The sequence below is a fragment of the Octopus sinensis genome, linkage group LG3 (assembly GCF_006345805.1).
Source record: "Octopus sinensis linkage group LG3, ASM634580v1, whole genome shotgun sequence".
NCBI classification, from domain to species: Eukaryota; Metazoa; Mollusca; class Cephalopoda; order Octopoda; family Octopodidae; genus Octopus; species Octopus sinensis.
In genome coordinates this window covers 64,143,238-64,158,399 of record NC_042999.1, presented here as the reverse complement: position 1 = coordinate 64,158,399, position 15,162 = coordinate 64,143,238, and the positions used below count along the sequence as shown (strand labels likewise).

The window sequence follows — 15,162 nt, the reverse complement described above, 5'->3', positions numbered from 1 at the left end:
CGACCTCGGCGGAATTTGAACACAGAACGTAACGGCAGACGAAATACCTATTTCTTTACTGCCCACAAGGGGTTAAACACAGAGAAGACAAACAAGGACAGACAAACGGATTAAGTAGATTATATAGACCCCAGTGCGTAACTGGTACTTATTTAATCGACCCCCAAAAGGATGAAAGGCAAAGTCGACCTCGGCGAAATTTGAACTCAGAACGTAGCGACGGGCGAAATACTGCTAAGCATTTCGCCCGGCGTGCTAATGTTTCTGCCGGTTCGCCATCATTTTGAATCCATATATTACGCTACAACTCTGTGTGTGTGTGTGTGTGTGTATGTAGTCGAAGAGAGTTTCATCTGCTTGAAAGTCAAAGGAAACAAAAAAGCAACCGGCTACAGGCAAGATTTACTTCAACACCTACAAATGCTCACGTTTCGTATTTTCGTTAACCACTCTTAACCAGTACACAACCCACCGCCATCATTAGTATCATCCTCATCGTCATCATTAAATGGCCTTAACTAGTAATCAAATACTGCACGCCAATAGTGCAATAAGTTCCAAAACTATATAAATAAATATATGCGAATATGTTTATAATCCAGCATGGTGGGTTTATAAAGTAGTCACCATTTCAACTGGTGCATACTTTATATATAAAAGTTATTTATTTTGATAGAGCGTGAGAGTATATGGATATATATATATATATATATATATATATATATATATATATATATACATACACTTACACTACCCAATCATATATAAATTCATATATTTATACACATTTATGTATATCCTCTTTTATATATATATATATATATATATATATATATATATATATATATATATATATATTCTTTTATTCTTTTACTTGTTTCAGTCGTTTGACTGGGGCCATGCTGGAGCGCCGCCTTTAGTCGAGCAAATCGACCCCAGGACTTATTTGTAAGCCTAGTACTTATTCTATCGGTCTCTTAGGCCGAATCGCTAAGTTACAAGGACGTAAACACACCAACATCGGTTGTCAAGTGATGTTGGGGGGACAAACACAGTCACAAACGTTAAATCCTCCTTCTTTCCTTTCCTTTAGCGTCCAATAACACTATACTTGTTCCACGTCCTCACGTTATTGTGCTTTCTCTTTGTGTTTTCATATTTGGATTAACTATATATATATATATAACTATATATATATATATATATATATATATACATACATACATACATACATACATACATACATACATACATACATACATACATACATACATACATACATACATGCACACACAGGCTTCTTTCAGTTTCTGTCTACTCACAAGACTTTGGTCGGCTCGAAGTTAAAGAAGATACTTGCCCAAAGTTCCATGCAGTGGGGCTGAACCCGGAGCCATGTAGTTGGTAAGCAAGTTACTTGCCACACAGCCACTCCTGCACATGCATATACATATGCATATATAATTCATTTGAATTAGGTTCTTAAATTGAGGCACCAGGCCAGTTCGGTATAGTCCGAGCAGCTCGAACAAAATGCAAATAAGTAACAAGAATGTTCAGGTATCAATGCATTACGGCCGTTTCAAGCTAAATTTGCTAAATTATGAATTACTACATCCCGTATCCCTCATTTTAAATTCCCACCTTTTTTTTTTACTTCTTTTGTTTTTCACTATATTCCCCTTTTATTTGATAATCTAAATAAGGACTAACCACCTCCATACTTCCTTCTTCTATTTATCACCTCTTCCCCATCAGTCATTTTCTCACTAGCAGCTCTGAGACATATCCTTTTATGTAAAGCTAAGTATATGGTCCCACTAAAATAAGGGTCTGGGAGGTTGTCTGACATTAATTCATTTATCACCATCAACTGAAACATAGCTGACAACTCACAATGGATTTTAATTCTAAAAGGTTGTAGACTATATACTGCATAAAATTGTATCGATAAAAATAAATATCTCGCCACTCCTATATCTTGACTTCCACTATTTTCCTCTGGTACTCTCTAAATTATAGCAGGCTTAAATAAATATTCACTATTCTCTGATTTCATGTAATTACTTTGGTTTCCAGTACTGATATAAATTTTCTATAAATGCTAAAAATGGTTTATCCTTTATGTTGGAAATCTATGTAGCCATCTGCTTCTGAGGAGAACGGTTTCTTTCAAATCGATGTAATGCTTTCATTGATCGATTAAATGGAGCAGCTTGAAACGGCCGTAATGCATTGATACCTGGACATCCTTGTTACTTTTTTGTATGTCTGTATGTATATATATATATATATATATATAATATATATATATATATATATATATATATATATATATATATATATATAAAACAGAGTTTGTGTCTGTGTGTGGTGAGTACTTTCCTTATGGATTCGAAAACTGAGTTGCTGATTTTGACGTATGAGGTATCAAAAAATTAGTAATCTTTCGGCTGTCAAATGAAATATGTCTTTTGCACAACTCTTTCACTGCAAAAAAATCTCGAAAATGAGGTCGGGTCGCACAATTTTGAGGTCATTTTCAGGCAATATTTGGGCTTGATTCTAATCTACGTTGCCAATCTTAATGTTTTTGGTGTCAAAATATGCAGCAATGTACAATGAGTGTTATGAGTGCATGTGTGACTCACAAAACCCTATTTGTCAAAAGAAAATTACCAAAAAAGATGCTTTTTGGCACAGTTATTGGCACATTTTTCCTACCACCCATTTCCGCTTTTTTTCTAAAATGTCTTCGGATTCTATTGTGTCTGGGGAGAGTCATTTTCTTTTTGTGCCTTATAATGTAACACACTCACCGGTAAAATTTCCACTTATTTCTTATTTTTATTTTCTTAAAATTTTCGTTGCATCTAGCAACCTTTTCAATAGTCTTGACTCTGTCCGTTATTTACACTGCGTTCCTTTTTGTTTGTTTGTGCGCATGTGTGTGGGTTAGTGTGTGTGTGTGCCTGCCTATGCATGTACGTATGTATGTGTGTATGTATGTATGCATCTGTATGTATGTATATATGTGTTTGTATGCATATGTATATATGTATGTATGTGTGTGCATCTGTATGTATGTACCCTGCATATTCATGTGTTTGCATGTCCGTGTTTGTGTATTTTCAGAACATGTTTCACTTTCGTCTGATGTTTCACGTATGCGTAGAATTCTACTGAGACAGCAAACGTCAAAAATATCTAGAAACAACAGCTAAATGACATTATTTCTGAGAAAACTTCCTCGCTTTTAAAAGAGCAAAAAGTGAAACATTGGCAGTTTTTAGTGGGGTGATGATGAGTGGATGTTGCGGAAGGGGATTTGAACTCAGAAAACAGGATTTGGAAGTTGTCATTTTCTGCGTGAGAACGTGTGTTGTCAACTGTATACAAATGAAATTCTGCTTTACGCTCAGAAAATTTTTGCGAATTTGTATCCTACTCATGGGAATTCATACGATTATCCAAAAATAAAACAAAAGCTTTTTAATGCGTGTTTTAAGACCTATTTGGCTGCTATTTTTAGCACATCTGACAACATCAACGAGTAGAATACATTTGTCAACACGTGCTTTCTCGCAGATAAAAGAGTTTTCATGCTTGACTTGTTACTAAGGAAACTGGCATGAATGTGTCTGTGGCTAACGATTGGCTAAAATTTCCCCATAATAATAATAATAATAATAATAATAATAATAATAATAATAATAATGATGATGAGAGCACTCAGAGAGCACAAACCCCCACCAAGGTAACACTAACGTCCTCTCAACGATTAGCCGGAGATAATTTTTTAAATGAGAATATCTATAATAAACTCGACTGCTCTAACAAACGAGAATACTAAAAATGAACCTGACCGCCCTCAAAAATTGAGCAAAAAAAAAAAAAAGAAAACTATCCAGAATCCTTGTCCGGCATCCGATCGTTCTCAAAATCTAATCAGTTCGTGCCAGACACAAGGCCAAACATCCCTAAAAGTTTCATCCGAATTTATTCAGCGGTTCTTGAGATATCTTGTCCACGGAAAACACACAAACAAAACGCAACTGGAAACAATACCTCCGCCTTAGCGAAAACAGAGGTAATAAATAAACACAGATCTTGAATTGGAATGCTAGGTCTGCAGAAATCGTATTCCCCAATTTTCTGGTTGGATTGCATTTGCATTGGCATACGGGCAAGTAAATAGCAAAGAGAACTGGCTGACCCTACCAATAAGAAATATATAAATATCTATGAGAATAACTGGGGATAGGATACACATAGACACCCCTTGCATGAAAAATAAGTAGTAAAGTCGGAATTAATCTTCTTGATATAGTGAGCCAATTATTAACGCAGTGAGTAATTTTAACCTAGAGAAAGTATACTTGTAATGAGGAGACTAGTATTTAGCTTAATAAGTAATTCTGGTTAAGAAAGACAAAGGAGGCAGTTATGGAATTTAAATGAATGCAAATTAATAAATCCGTAGTTGAGAGATGAGTTTGATATTTGTCGGTGGAATGACAACTCTGAACATGTTTCACTTGTACTGAACCTCATTAGCAAAGAGTATCAGAAAGAATTACTAAGAGGTACATATTTTTAGTGAATGAATACTGAATGACGCAACAACCGTTGCATGAAAATCTAACAGCAAAATCACTAGTGATATAATCGCCATCAAAATACAGGTCCAGATACTGCAACAGCTTGGGCTTCAAGGGCCCACAACACATCAACATCCTTCCAAAATGCCCGAGAGATCTGCATGGTATGGATGCAAGTGTCTTTAAAACAAAATTAGATCTCTTCTTGTCAAGGGTTTCAGAGGAGCCTACCTCCCGACAGGAAACACAGGTAAGGGCAGCAGCATCAAACCCCCTCATTGACCAAATGCCACATGTCAGAAGAGGTTTCGAATAATGGTGTAGCTCAGTCAACGGTGGTGCCCCAGCATGACCGAAGCTTTGACACTGAAACATTTTAAAGAATCTAAAGAATTTATAATTGCAGCGTGGAAGGTGTTTATAAGCCATTTAAGAAACACACAAAAACCGTTAGATTCACTTCAACATTTAAATTTAATTTGTCAAAATATTTTCGTCGCTTTGAGACCGCGACCTGTTCACTGACAAAACTTCGTGCTGCATCTCGAAGTTTTGTCAGTGAACAGGTCGCGGTCTCAAAGCGACGAAAATATTTTGACAAATTAAATTTAAATGTTGAAGTGAATCTAATGGTTTTGTGTGTTTCTTAAAAGGCTTATAAACACCTTCCACGCTGCAATTGTTTTCGTTCCAGCACACGATCTCAGATCAAGTCACTCGCTATGCAAGTACATCTCCGTAAAAAGAATTTATAGTTGTGGAAATATGTCTTTAAATTTACTCTCCAATGTTTGAATATATTTAACAAGTCTCGTATTTATCCGTAGAGAATTAATACACCGGCTTCGTGCATTATTTACGTCTGTAAAAGAATAAGGAAGATACGAGTAGGAACTAATTTACAGAAGTGCTCCTATTCCCGGTTGACACTGGTCTACATGAAGAGTTTCGTGTGTAGAGAACGTACTGGCGCGAATAATTCAAGTCAAGTGCTGCGTATGTGATACGTTTTCAGAAGAAATAAAATAAATCGCAGATTTTTCTCTGTAATTTAAAACCCAGTGTTAACAAGACCATGTTGTAGTATATGTACCCCATATTAAAATATGAAATATCTAAAATTTCTACATTTACATAAGTCGAGCGTTTTACGGCACATTTATTTTTTGTCCAAATCCCACTGACAAAGTCGTTGTCGAGGAGAGCCTCGTTGTCGTGTCGTTCATGGTAAACGGTTGTACGCGAGATCTCGCTCTTGTCTCGGATATGATAATGGCTGCCAGCGAGATCTCGTACAAAATGGTGCTGGCTACTTGTGCCACGCTACAATTCTTAAAGCGGTGAGCTGGCAGAATCATTAGCACGCCGGGCGAAATGCTTAGCGGCATTTTGTCCATCTGCACGTTCTGAGTTCAAATTCTGCCGAGGCCGAATTTGCCTTTTACCCTTTTACTACTCTCCTCCCCTAAAACCTCAGGCTTGTGCCTTTAGTAGAAAGGATTATTATTATTATTATTATTAAGGTGGTGAGCTGGCAGAGCCGTTACCGCTCCAGACAAAATGCTTTGCGGCATTTCGTCAGTCTTTTCGTTCTGAGTTCAAATTCTGCCGCGGTCGACTTTGCTGTTCATCCTTTCGAGGTCGATAAAATAAGTACCAGTTGAACACTGGGATCAATAGAATCGACTCGCCTCCTCTCCTAAAATTGCTGCCCTTGTGGTAAAATTTGAAACCATTATTGTTATTATTAAGGCGGTGAGTTGGTAGAATCGTTATCCAGCCGAACAAAATGCTAAGTAGCACTTTTTCCTGCCTCATATTCTAAGTTCAAATTTTGTTGAGGTTGACTTTGCCTTTCATCCTTATCGCGGTCGACCAAATAAAGTATCAGTCAAGTATGAGCGTATGTTAGAAACAAGTAGCATTACGGATCTTTACCGTTTGACCGACAGATTTAAAAAATAATTTTTCGTAACTAAACACTTTCAAACTTCGGACACTGGTAGAATGTGTCATATAAAATATTCTTTACTCGTTGCATTTTTGAGAAAAAACTTATATTTACGAAGTTATTTCACGTTAAAGTTGTCGTATTTCGGTAATTTCAACCAATCAATGACGTGTTTTCAGCTGAATAAAATTACTGCCGTTGTTTGTCAACAAGAACTTCCGGCGGTGTATATTTCATTTGTCACTGTTATTTATGACAACCCTAACCCTAAAACCTTAAAACAGTGCAAATACACGAACGATGTCATAAATAACAGTGACAAACGAAACATACACCGCTGATAGTTGTTGTTGACAAACAACGGCAGTAATTTTATTCAGCTGAATACATGTCATTGATTGGTTGAAATTACCGAAATACGACAACTTTAACGTGAAATAACTTCGTAAATATAAGTTTTTCTCAAAAATACTAAGAGTAAAACATGTTTTATATGACACATTCTACTAGTGTCCGAAGTGTGAAATTGTTTAGTTACAAAAAATTATTTTTTAAATCTGTCGGTCAAAAGGTAAAGATCCAGCATTACTATTAACCATTATACACCCAAAGACCCAAGACTGGGTATTCAAGTTCAGCTGCGTCAGATTATATGCAGAGCCTGTGCTTGTTTCTTCAACGCGTGTCAAAAGGAAAATAGAGCTTCTTAACGCCAGAAATATATGGAGACAAGTGGGAAGTCGACTTTGCCTTCATCCTTTTGGGAATCGATAAAGTACCAGTTAAGCACTTGGGTCGATGTTATCGATTAACACCCCCCCCCCACACACACACACATACATACGCACACTTGAGACTTATCAAGTTTACTGAGACAACGTGACTTGCAGAAGATGCAAATTCTACGTTTTTGGTAGATATTTAAAATTGTTACAGGAATATAATTTCACAATCAAAGTGTTAAACATATTATATTAGTTTACAATAATGTATCAAGTTAACCTCCAAAATTATCATAACTGAAGCAATGAGTCTATATTTTAGAAATGTCAAAATCTGTTGGAACAGTTCCAAACACATAAGACCTAAAATATTGGCACAAGTCCAGCAATTTTTTTTAGGGAAGGGCAAGTCGTTTACATCGACCCCAGTGTTCAACTGGTACTTATTTTATCGACTTCGAAAGGATGAAATGCAAAGTCGACCTCAGCAAAGTTTGAACTCAGATACTTAGCGGCATTTCGTCTGTCTTTACGTCTGAACATAAAGACAGACGAAATGCCAGCTCGCCGCATTAATCAGACGTAAAGTATTAAGCATTTTTTTTTAAAAACGATTTGGTTGCTACTAATTCAACATAAAACTTATTTTAAAAGGTTAGACATCAACACCACCTCCACCAGTAACAAATCCATCAATGAACTAATTTTTATTTCTTTTTCACTGACGACGACCTTTAACAAGTAAGTCACAAAATAAATATGGACTCGTCCAACATTTACAGTGAGTTCATTAAAAAAATATATCTCAAGGTTTTGAGTTCAAATATGCTGCTGGTGTTTCGTCGTCTTTGCGAGCGAAACAGTTTATTCCGTTTTGCATCTCTTCAATGACTCGAAGTTGCTTATAGTTACCAGATGATTTCAGAAAGAAACTCGGGATAAACTAGCGTCCTATATGTTCGTAAGAGAGGGACTGAATTAACAGATCGTGCATTTCCTGTTCTTTTTGTTTGGGAATCAACCGATACACAACAACAATATGCGAACATTAACTGTGCGCCACACCAGCAATGTGGGTGAGTGCTCGAGGGCGTACCCCATGGTTTGCAATAAGTCTGACAGTCCTTCTTTGGAAGCATTGTAGCTTCCAAAGTAGGACTATCAGATTTATTGAGCGGAAATCAGATGTATCGGCTCAAAATTTCATTACCCTTAACTGCGGAAAGCAGTTTTATATACCAGTCTATCATTTGTTAAATAATGTCATGTTTGAAGCTATTTTCTGTTGAGATTTATCAAGTTTACTGAGACAACGTGAGTTGCAGACAATACAAGTTCTACATTTTTGGTAGATATTTAAAATTGTTACAGGAATATAATTTCACAGTCAAAGCGTTAAAGAACATACCCAAAGAAGTAGTTCTTTCGTTACGAAACCCCTGAAGAAATGTCTCGCATAAGATATCATGGTGGTTATAAAAAGTAACTCAACGGAACATAAAAAAATTTGAGAATTAAAGAAACCATCTTCATTAATAGCGTAAACCCATATTAAAACAACATACGTGATGTGCGTAAAGCTTTTGTCGTAACAGCACCAGTACGCATGTCAACTGCCTATGCAAATAAATAAATAAATAAATAAAATCTTATCACTTTCCTTTATAATAGTGTAGCTTCAACTCCAGATTTTTGAAACACAAGGTAAAAGTATAAACTATTTCTTGTTTTGCTCTTCAATTTCTAACTTACATTGTACAGGCTTTTTAAAAACAATTTTAACTCTCTCATATTACTTTGTATAAACACTATTGCTGTAATATATATGCTTTATGTATATACAACGCATATATATATATATATATATATATACACATATATGCTTACTGCATATATATATATATATATACAATCAAACGTACGTGTGTGTGTATCATTAACATTAAACTGCAGTATCTTGGCTAGGAAACCATTTCTGCACAGTAAATTACAAGAAAAGGCGGAGAAAGAATTTGATACGACGTATCAATTCTCAAAGACTGTTATAGAATGCAGAAGGAATGTCTCGATGTTTCACAGGGGCAAACTTTCTCGATAGTAAGAGTTTTGAAAACAAACATATGCTCTAGGCCCCATGCTGTGTTACACAGAGACTTTCTACAGAATTTGCACTTTCTGTATCACATACAGTCGTAGTGGAAAGTACACGTATGCAATTTGAACCCTGTATACAATATTTACAGCTTTCAGCTTATATACTGTTTGTATAAACATTCAGTGACTATTTGATCGAGCTCCCCTATTTGTGTTGGGTGTATATGGGTCATGAAGCTGTTTTGTCAGTCGATATGGTCTTCTGTTTATGCTCAGGGCTTGTGTTTGTACGTTTAATTGGTGCCTGAACGGTTTAGCTCATTTCGCAATCACGAGGTATCGGTTTCGATCCCACTGCGTGGCACATAGCGCAACTGTTTTATAGCTTTGTGAGCGAAACTGAGTAAACCAGCAATCCTTGAGCTGCGGGAAATTTCTCCGTGGGGGTGGGGGAAATTTCATGATTCTAGTTTGAGATTTGGTGACTTTATGGGAAAAAACTGTTTTTAGATTTTAAACATTTCATTATTCCCACTGCCTTTGCTAGATACACCTTAAGGTCTTAAGGAATGGTAACGTTGAATTAATATATGACTGTCAATGTTAAGCAAGAAACTGTCATATGCAACTCTACTTTTTCTTATTCATGCCAGTACTATTTAAGAAGAGTGGTCCCGGTGCGCGCACTCGCGCTAGCTAGTCGTGACTAATCAATCCTAAAACGACTACCTAGCGCCACCTTTAGTCGAACAAATCGACCCCACGACTTATTCTTTGGAAGCGTAGTACTTATTCTATCGGTCTTTTGCCGAATCGCTAAGTTACGGGGACGCAAACAGACCAGCATCGGTTGTCAATCGATGTTGGGAGGACAAACGCTGACACACAAACACACACAAATATATATATATATATACATATATACGACGGGCTTCTTTCAGTTTCCGTCTACCAAATCCACTCACAAGGCTTTGGTCGGCCCGAGGCTATAGTAGTAGACACTTGCCCAAGGTGCCACGCAGTGGGACTGAACCCGCGACCATGTGGTTGGTAAGCAAGCTACTTACCACACAGCCACTTCTACGCCTTAGGTTTTTTTTTTAACAAATAGGTTTTTTTTTAAACAAAATAAATAATTTTTTAAAACAAAGTAAATAAAACACAAAAGCACAAAGTAAGTAATTATTTTTTTTAAACAAAGATGAACCATTCCGAAAATTTTGTCGATCCTATAACAAATGTTCATACAAATTCGGTTGAAAGTTATTAGAAGAACGTAAAACGACGTTTTAAGAGCATGATGGAGGTACCAAAAACAGGGAGTGTGTTATTTTTATTTAATTTGTTTAAAAAAAAAAATTATTTACGTTGTTTAGAAAAAAAAATATTTAGTTTGTTTAAAAAATAATGATTTACTCTGTGTAAAAAAATCATTTTGTGTTTTATTTGTTTAAAAAAATATATTTACTTTGTATAAAAAATTATTTATTTTGTGTTTTATTTACTTTGTCTAAAAAAAATGTACTTTATGCTTTAAAAAAATTATCTATTTGCATACGCACACTCGCGCTAGGTAATTGTTGTAGGATCGACTAGTCACGACTAGCTAGCGCTGATGCGCGAGTACGCGAGTGCGCGCACCGGGACCACATTTCTTTAATGGTACCATTCATGCCTGGGGTGAATTCCGAATGGTAAACTAGTAAAAGAAGGAAAAAAGAGAAAAACGGTAAAGAAACTTAAGAATAGACGGTTACTACGCGGAAGCTTATTCGATGGGATTGAACCAGTAACCCAAAATATGTATAAAATTCAACATAAGTTGCATTATTTTAAACATTTTTCTTGTCCATTGTGTCACATAATATATATACAAGGCATATTTCCTTGGTGTCCATGCATCGTACATGGAACTTATGAAAGCGAAGGTTTATAAAACTCAGAGCGTATCAAACCAAGGTTAGCTAAAAGTTAGCATTGGACGTTTCGGACAAACTTATGGCTTTGCTTTGGACAGGCAAATGTTCAAGTTGGTATGCCGTTAGGAGTGGCTGTGTGGTAAGTAGCTTGCTTACCAGCCACATGGTTCCGGGTTCAGTCCCACTGCGTGGCACCTTGGGCAGGTGTCTTCTACTGTTGCCTCGGGCGAACCAAAGCCTTGTGAGTGGATTTGGTAGACGGAAACTGAAAGAAGCCCGTCGTATATATGTATATATATATATATGTGTGTGTGTATGTGCGTGTTTGTGTGTCTGTGTTTGTCCCCCCAACATCGCTTGACAACCGATGCTGGTGTGTTTACGTCCCCGTAACTTAGCGGTTCGGCAAAAAGAGACCGATAAAATAAGTACTAGGCTTACAAAGAATAAGTTCTATGGTCGATTTGCTCGACTAAAGGCGGTGCTCCAGCATAGCCACAGTCACATGACTGAGACAAGTAAAAAAGAGTAATTTCCGATGACAACTTTGTCAGAAGAAGAAAAATGAAGTAAGAAAATAGTGAAGAATTTGTCTGCGAATATGTTGAAGAACAATTGGAGAAAGAAGAGAAATGAAGAGGGAATGATGTTGATAGTGTCAAGAACAAGGACGGAGAGAATATGTTGATCAGGGGAAAATAAGGAGGATAGAGATTATTTGGTCCGTAAACAATTTCACGGTCCACCCCAAACAGAGACATGCATGCACGCAGAGACACTTACATATAGACTGTGTGTGTGTGTGTGTGTGTGTATGATCACCTACATGCGCACACACACATATTTATGACGCCAAATACTTGCAGAGCTTTCGTCCGTTAACGTTGATCATGCATCTGCATATAAAGAGTAGACGAGCTGACTGGGTGGACTCGGGGAGTATGTTATCCACAACCGATTGAGGACATTCGCGATCAAAGAAACCGAACCGCGTCTCTCAGGATTTGATGTTGAATTTCAAACCGGAATTGCATAACCGTCGAAGTGTTAGGACAGTAGATTTGATAAGTAAAGGTGAGAGTAGGAAGAGTGGAGATAGTAGTTGGAGTCAATGCACTTGTAAGGGACAGAAGCAGAAGTTGTCGGTAATGACGGACATGTCAGATACGGTGGAGATGAATTGCGATGAGATGAAAGACGTTAGAGTAAGAGATGGAGCAACAACTACTACACTGTACTTTCAGAAACCCACAACAGAAATTGTTTAATTTTTACAAGCGTAATACTCACCGAAACTATTATCCATAGAATAAAACTTTAAATTGAATCCTTTGTAGTTAGTACCAAAGTCCGACTTAAAGGTAATCCTCACTTTATTGGTAACAGATTTAAAATAAACAAACATCCTTCCACAAAATGTTTGTTTATGGCCACTCTTTGAATTGTATGTGTGGCCATAGTCTTCTATAACCAACTGATCAAAACTGTAATTGAAAAATAAATAAAATGGAATTATTTTTTAAAATCAACAATTTGTATCATGTAATGGCTTAGTCTTGGGAGGAATGTATTTAAACAGTATCTCAGATTCGTGAAGACTAGGCTTTTATTTTTTTATAGGTAGTCTTTACTCGCCTCGTCGTACCTACATCACTGGGTTATGAGAGTGTTTTCCGGAGTTAAGTGTCACCTAACGCTCCGGGATAGACTATGAGCAAGATAGTTGGATAACATCCATGAGCTCGATTGGTCTCGCTTGGGGATCCACCAGTATCAGTTGGAGACCATAGCTCTAATAGGACCCGGTGGATTCTTCTCCAACGACCTCCCAAGAATAAGTGGGCGAAGATGAGATACGATGAGAAGGGCCAAGATATGCAAAATGACGAGACTATTACGGTTAAAATGCTTTAGGTCGCAGATCTACGCAATTAATTCTGGTCGAGGACTAAATATCGAAATGAAAAACGAACTAAAAAGCTTCTGTCAAATTTCATAACTTACTTGCAGTCGTTTTCCAAGCGAAAAAACGTTGAATGAATAATAACAAAGAACGGTTTGGGAACATGTATTATCCAAACGCAGTCCGCGTTTGGTGGGTAATCATCAGGATAGTTTGGACTTATGATTGAACCCGCTGTCTCTCGGATCCTTCCCCCACATTTCACTGAAAGAAGAAAAAAGAAGCCATTGATTAGATATGGTAAATTGAATTACGTTCGTAAGTCAAAAGAATAACTCGAAGATTTAAGAACGGGGAATTGATTATGTTTGGTAGCGTAGTTGGGTGAAAAGAGCAGCCAATTTCGGGCGACGCTGTGGTCGTGGTAGTGATGGGGGCACTTTTGGGTCTGCTGTAAAAGCCTGTATAAGCTGTATTTTTTTGCTGGGGTAGGGAGGCAAACTCAAGTGCTACTTCGGGTGGTATGCACTCGAGCTACGCCACAGATTACGTTCTTTACTGTGAAAAACATTCTCTCACACAAAAGAACCTATGAATAAGCATTCGACTTTTAGAAATAACAGCCAAATCTCCCTTAAATCACACCCGGTCGTCTTTAAAACAAAAGATACACTAGATGATGTAATATTCGATACGTCCGAATAAAAGATTGGATGGTCACAGCTGGAAGGATTTTGCCAATAGGCCTACTGGTTCAAGACTGAGTTGAGATTAAATAACTAGAACAATGAGTCTAAACCATTTCCTTTTTAACCTACCGACGTCTTTGATTCCTATTTTGCTCGGGTGGATAATCATAGCCAACTGGTGTCTATAGAATCCTATTTACATTTTTGTAATAAGAATTGTAGACAAAAAAATTGTTCAAAATATTTTGTGTGTAGTAGAAGTATAACCGATTTTATTGCACATCAGTTTTAATAACAAAATTTTATACGAACCCTCAAGGGTCGTATGGAGTAGAACAAAGAATAATTTATAGACAGGCGCGGCTGTGTGGTAAGAAGCTTGCTTCCAAACCACATCGTTCCGATTTCAGTTTCACAGCGCGGCACCTTCGGCTAGTGTCTTCTACTATAGCTTCGGGCCGAAGTGAGTGGATTTGGTAGGTGGATACTGAAAGAATCCCGTCGAATATATGTTCTTTGGGGGGACGAACACAGACATACAAACATACACACACACATACATATATACGACGGGCTTCTTTCAGTTTCCGTCTACCAAATCCACTCACAAGGCTTTGGTTGGTCCGAGGCTATAGTAGAAGACACTTGCCCAAGGTGCCACGCAGTGAGACTGAACCCGGAACCATATGGCTGGTAAGCCACTCCTGTGCCTATAAACGTAAAGACAGACGAAATACCTATTTCTTAACTACCCACAACGGGCTAAACACAGAGGAGACAAACAAGGACAGACAGACGGATTAAGTCGATTATATCGACCCCAGTGCGTAACCGGTACTTAATTGATCGACCGCGAAAGGATGAAAGGCAAAGTCGACCTCGGAGGAATTTGAACTCAGAACGTAACGGCAGACGAAATACGGCTACGCATTTCGCCCGGCGTGCTAACGTTTCTGCCAGCTACTGCTCAGAAGTGATTGTTTCTATGTGAAGATTAGATTTTGTCTAAAGACGCTCTCCACCACTACGACTATTTATATTTTAAAGAAATAAGAAAGAGACGACATCGTAATTACTCTGATTCATGTAGTCACTGTCCTATAAAAACAAACAAAGAGAAGGATTTGACACACTTGGATGTTGTTAAAAGCATTTCTCATGCATTTGGTATGTGAAGCATGCAAGCTTTTCTGTCAAATTCAACCGGAACGAACCAGATATGGAAAGCTTTTGATTTTCGTGAAACATCCTAACATTTACGAGTCATTTCTCAAATGTCATTG

At 37.3% G+C, this 15,162-nt stretch overlaps 1 protein-coding gene across 2 annotated transcripts in view; it reads right to left on the bottom strand.

Annotated features, from left to right (window-relative positions):
- Nucleotides 1-15,162, bottom strand: part of LOC115209608 (mannan-binding lectin serine protease 1-like) — a 159,370-nt gene that overhangs the window by 80,426 nt on the left and 63,782 nt on the right. For both annotated transcript variants that reach the window (XM_029778048.2, XM_036501048.1), the window contains exons 2-3: nucleotides 13,292-13,454; nucleotides 12,578-12,771 (exon numbers count right to left, since the gene is read on the bottom strand). In XM_029778048.2, coding sequence (XP_029633908.1) covers nucleotides 12,578-12,771; nucleotides 13,292-13,454 — 357 coding nt within the window. The remainder of the gene's footprint in view (nucleotides 1-12,577; nucleotides 12,772-13,291; nucleotides 13,455-15,162) is intronic.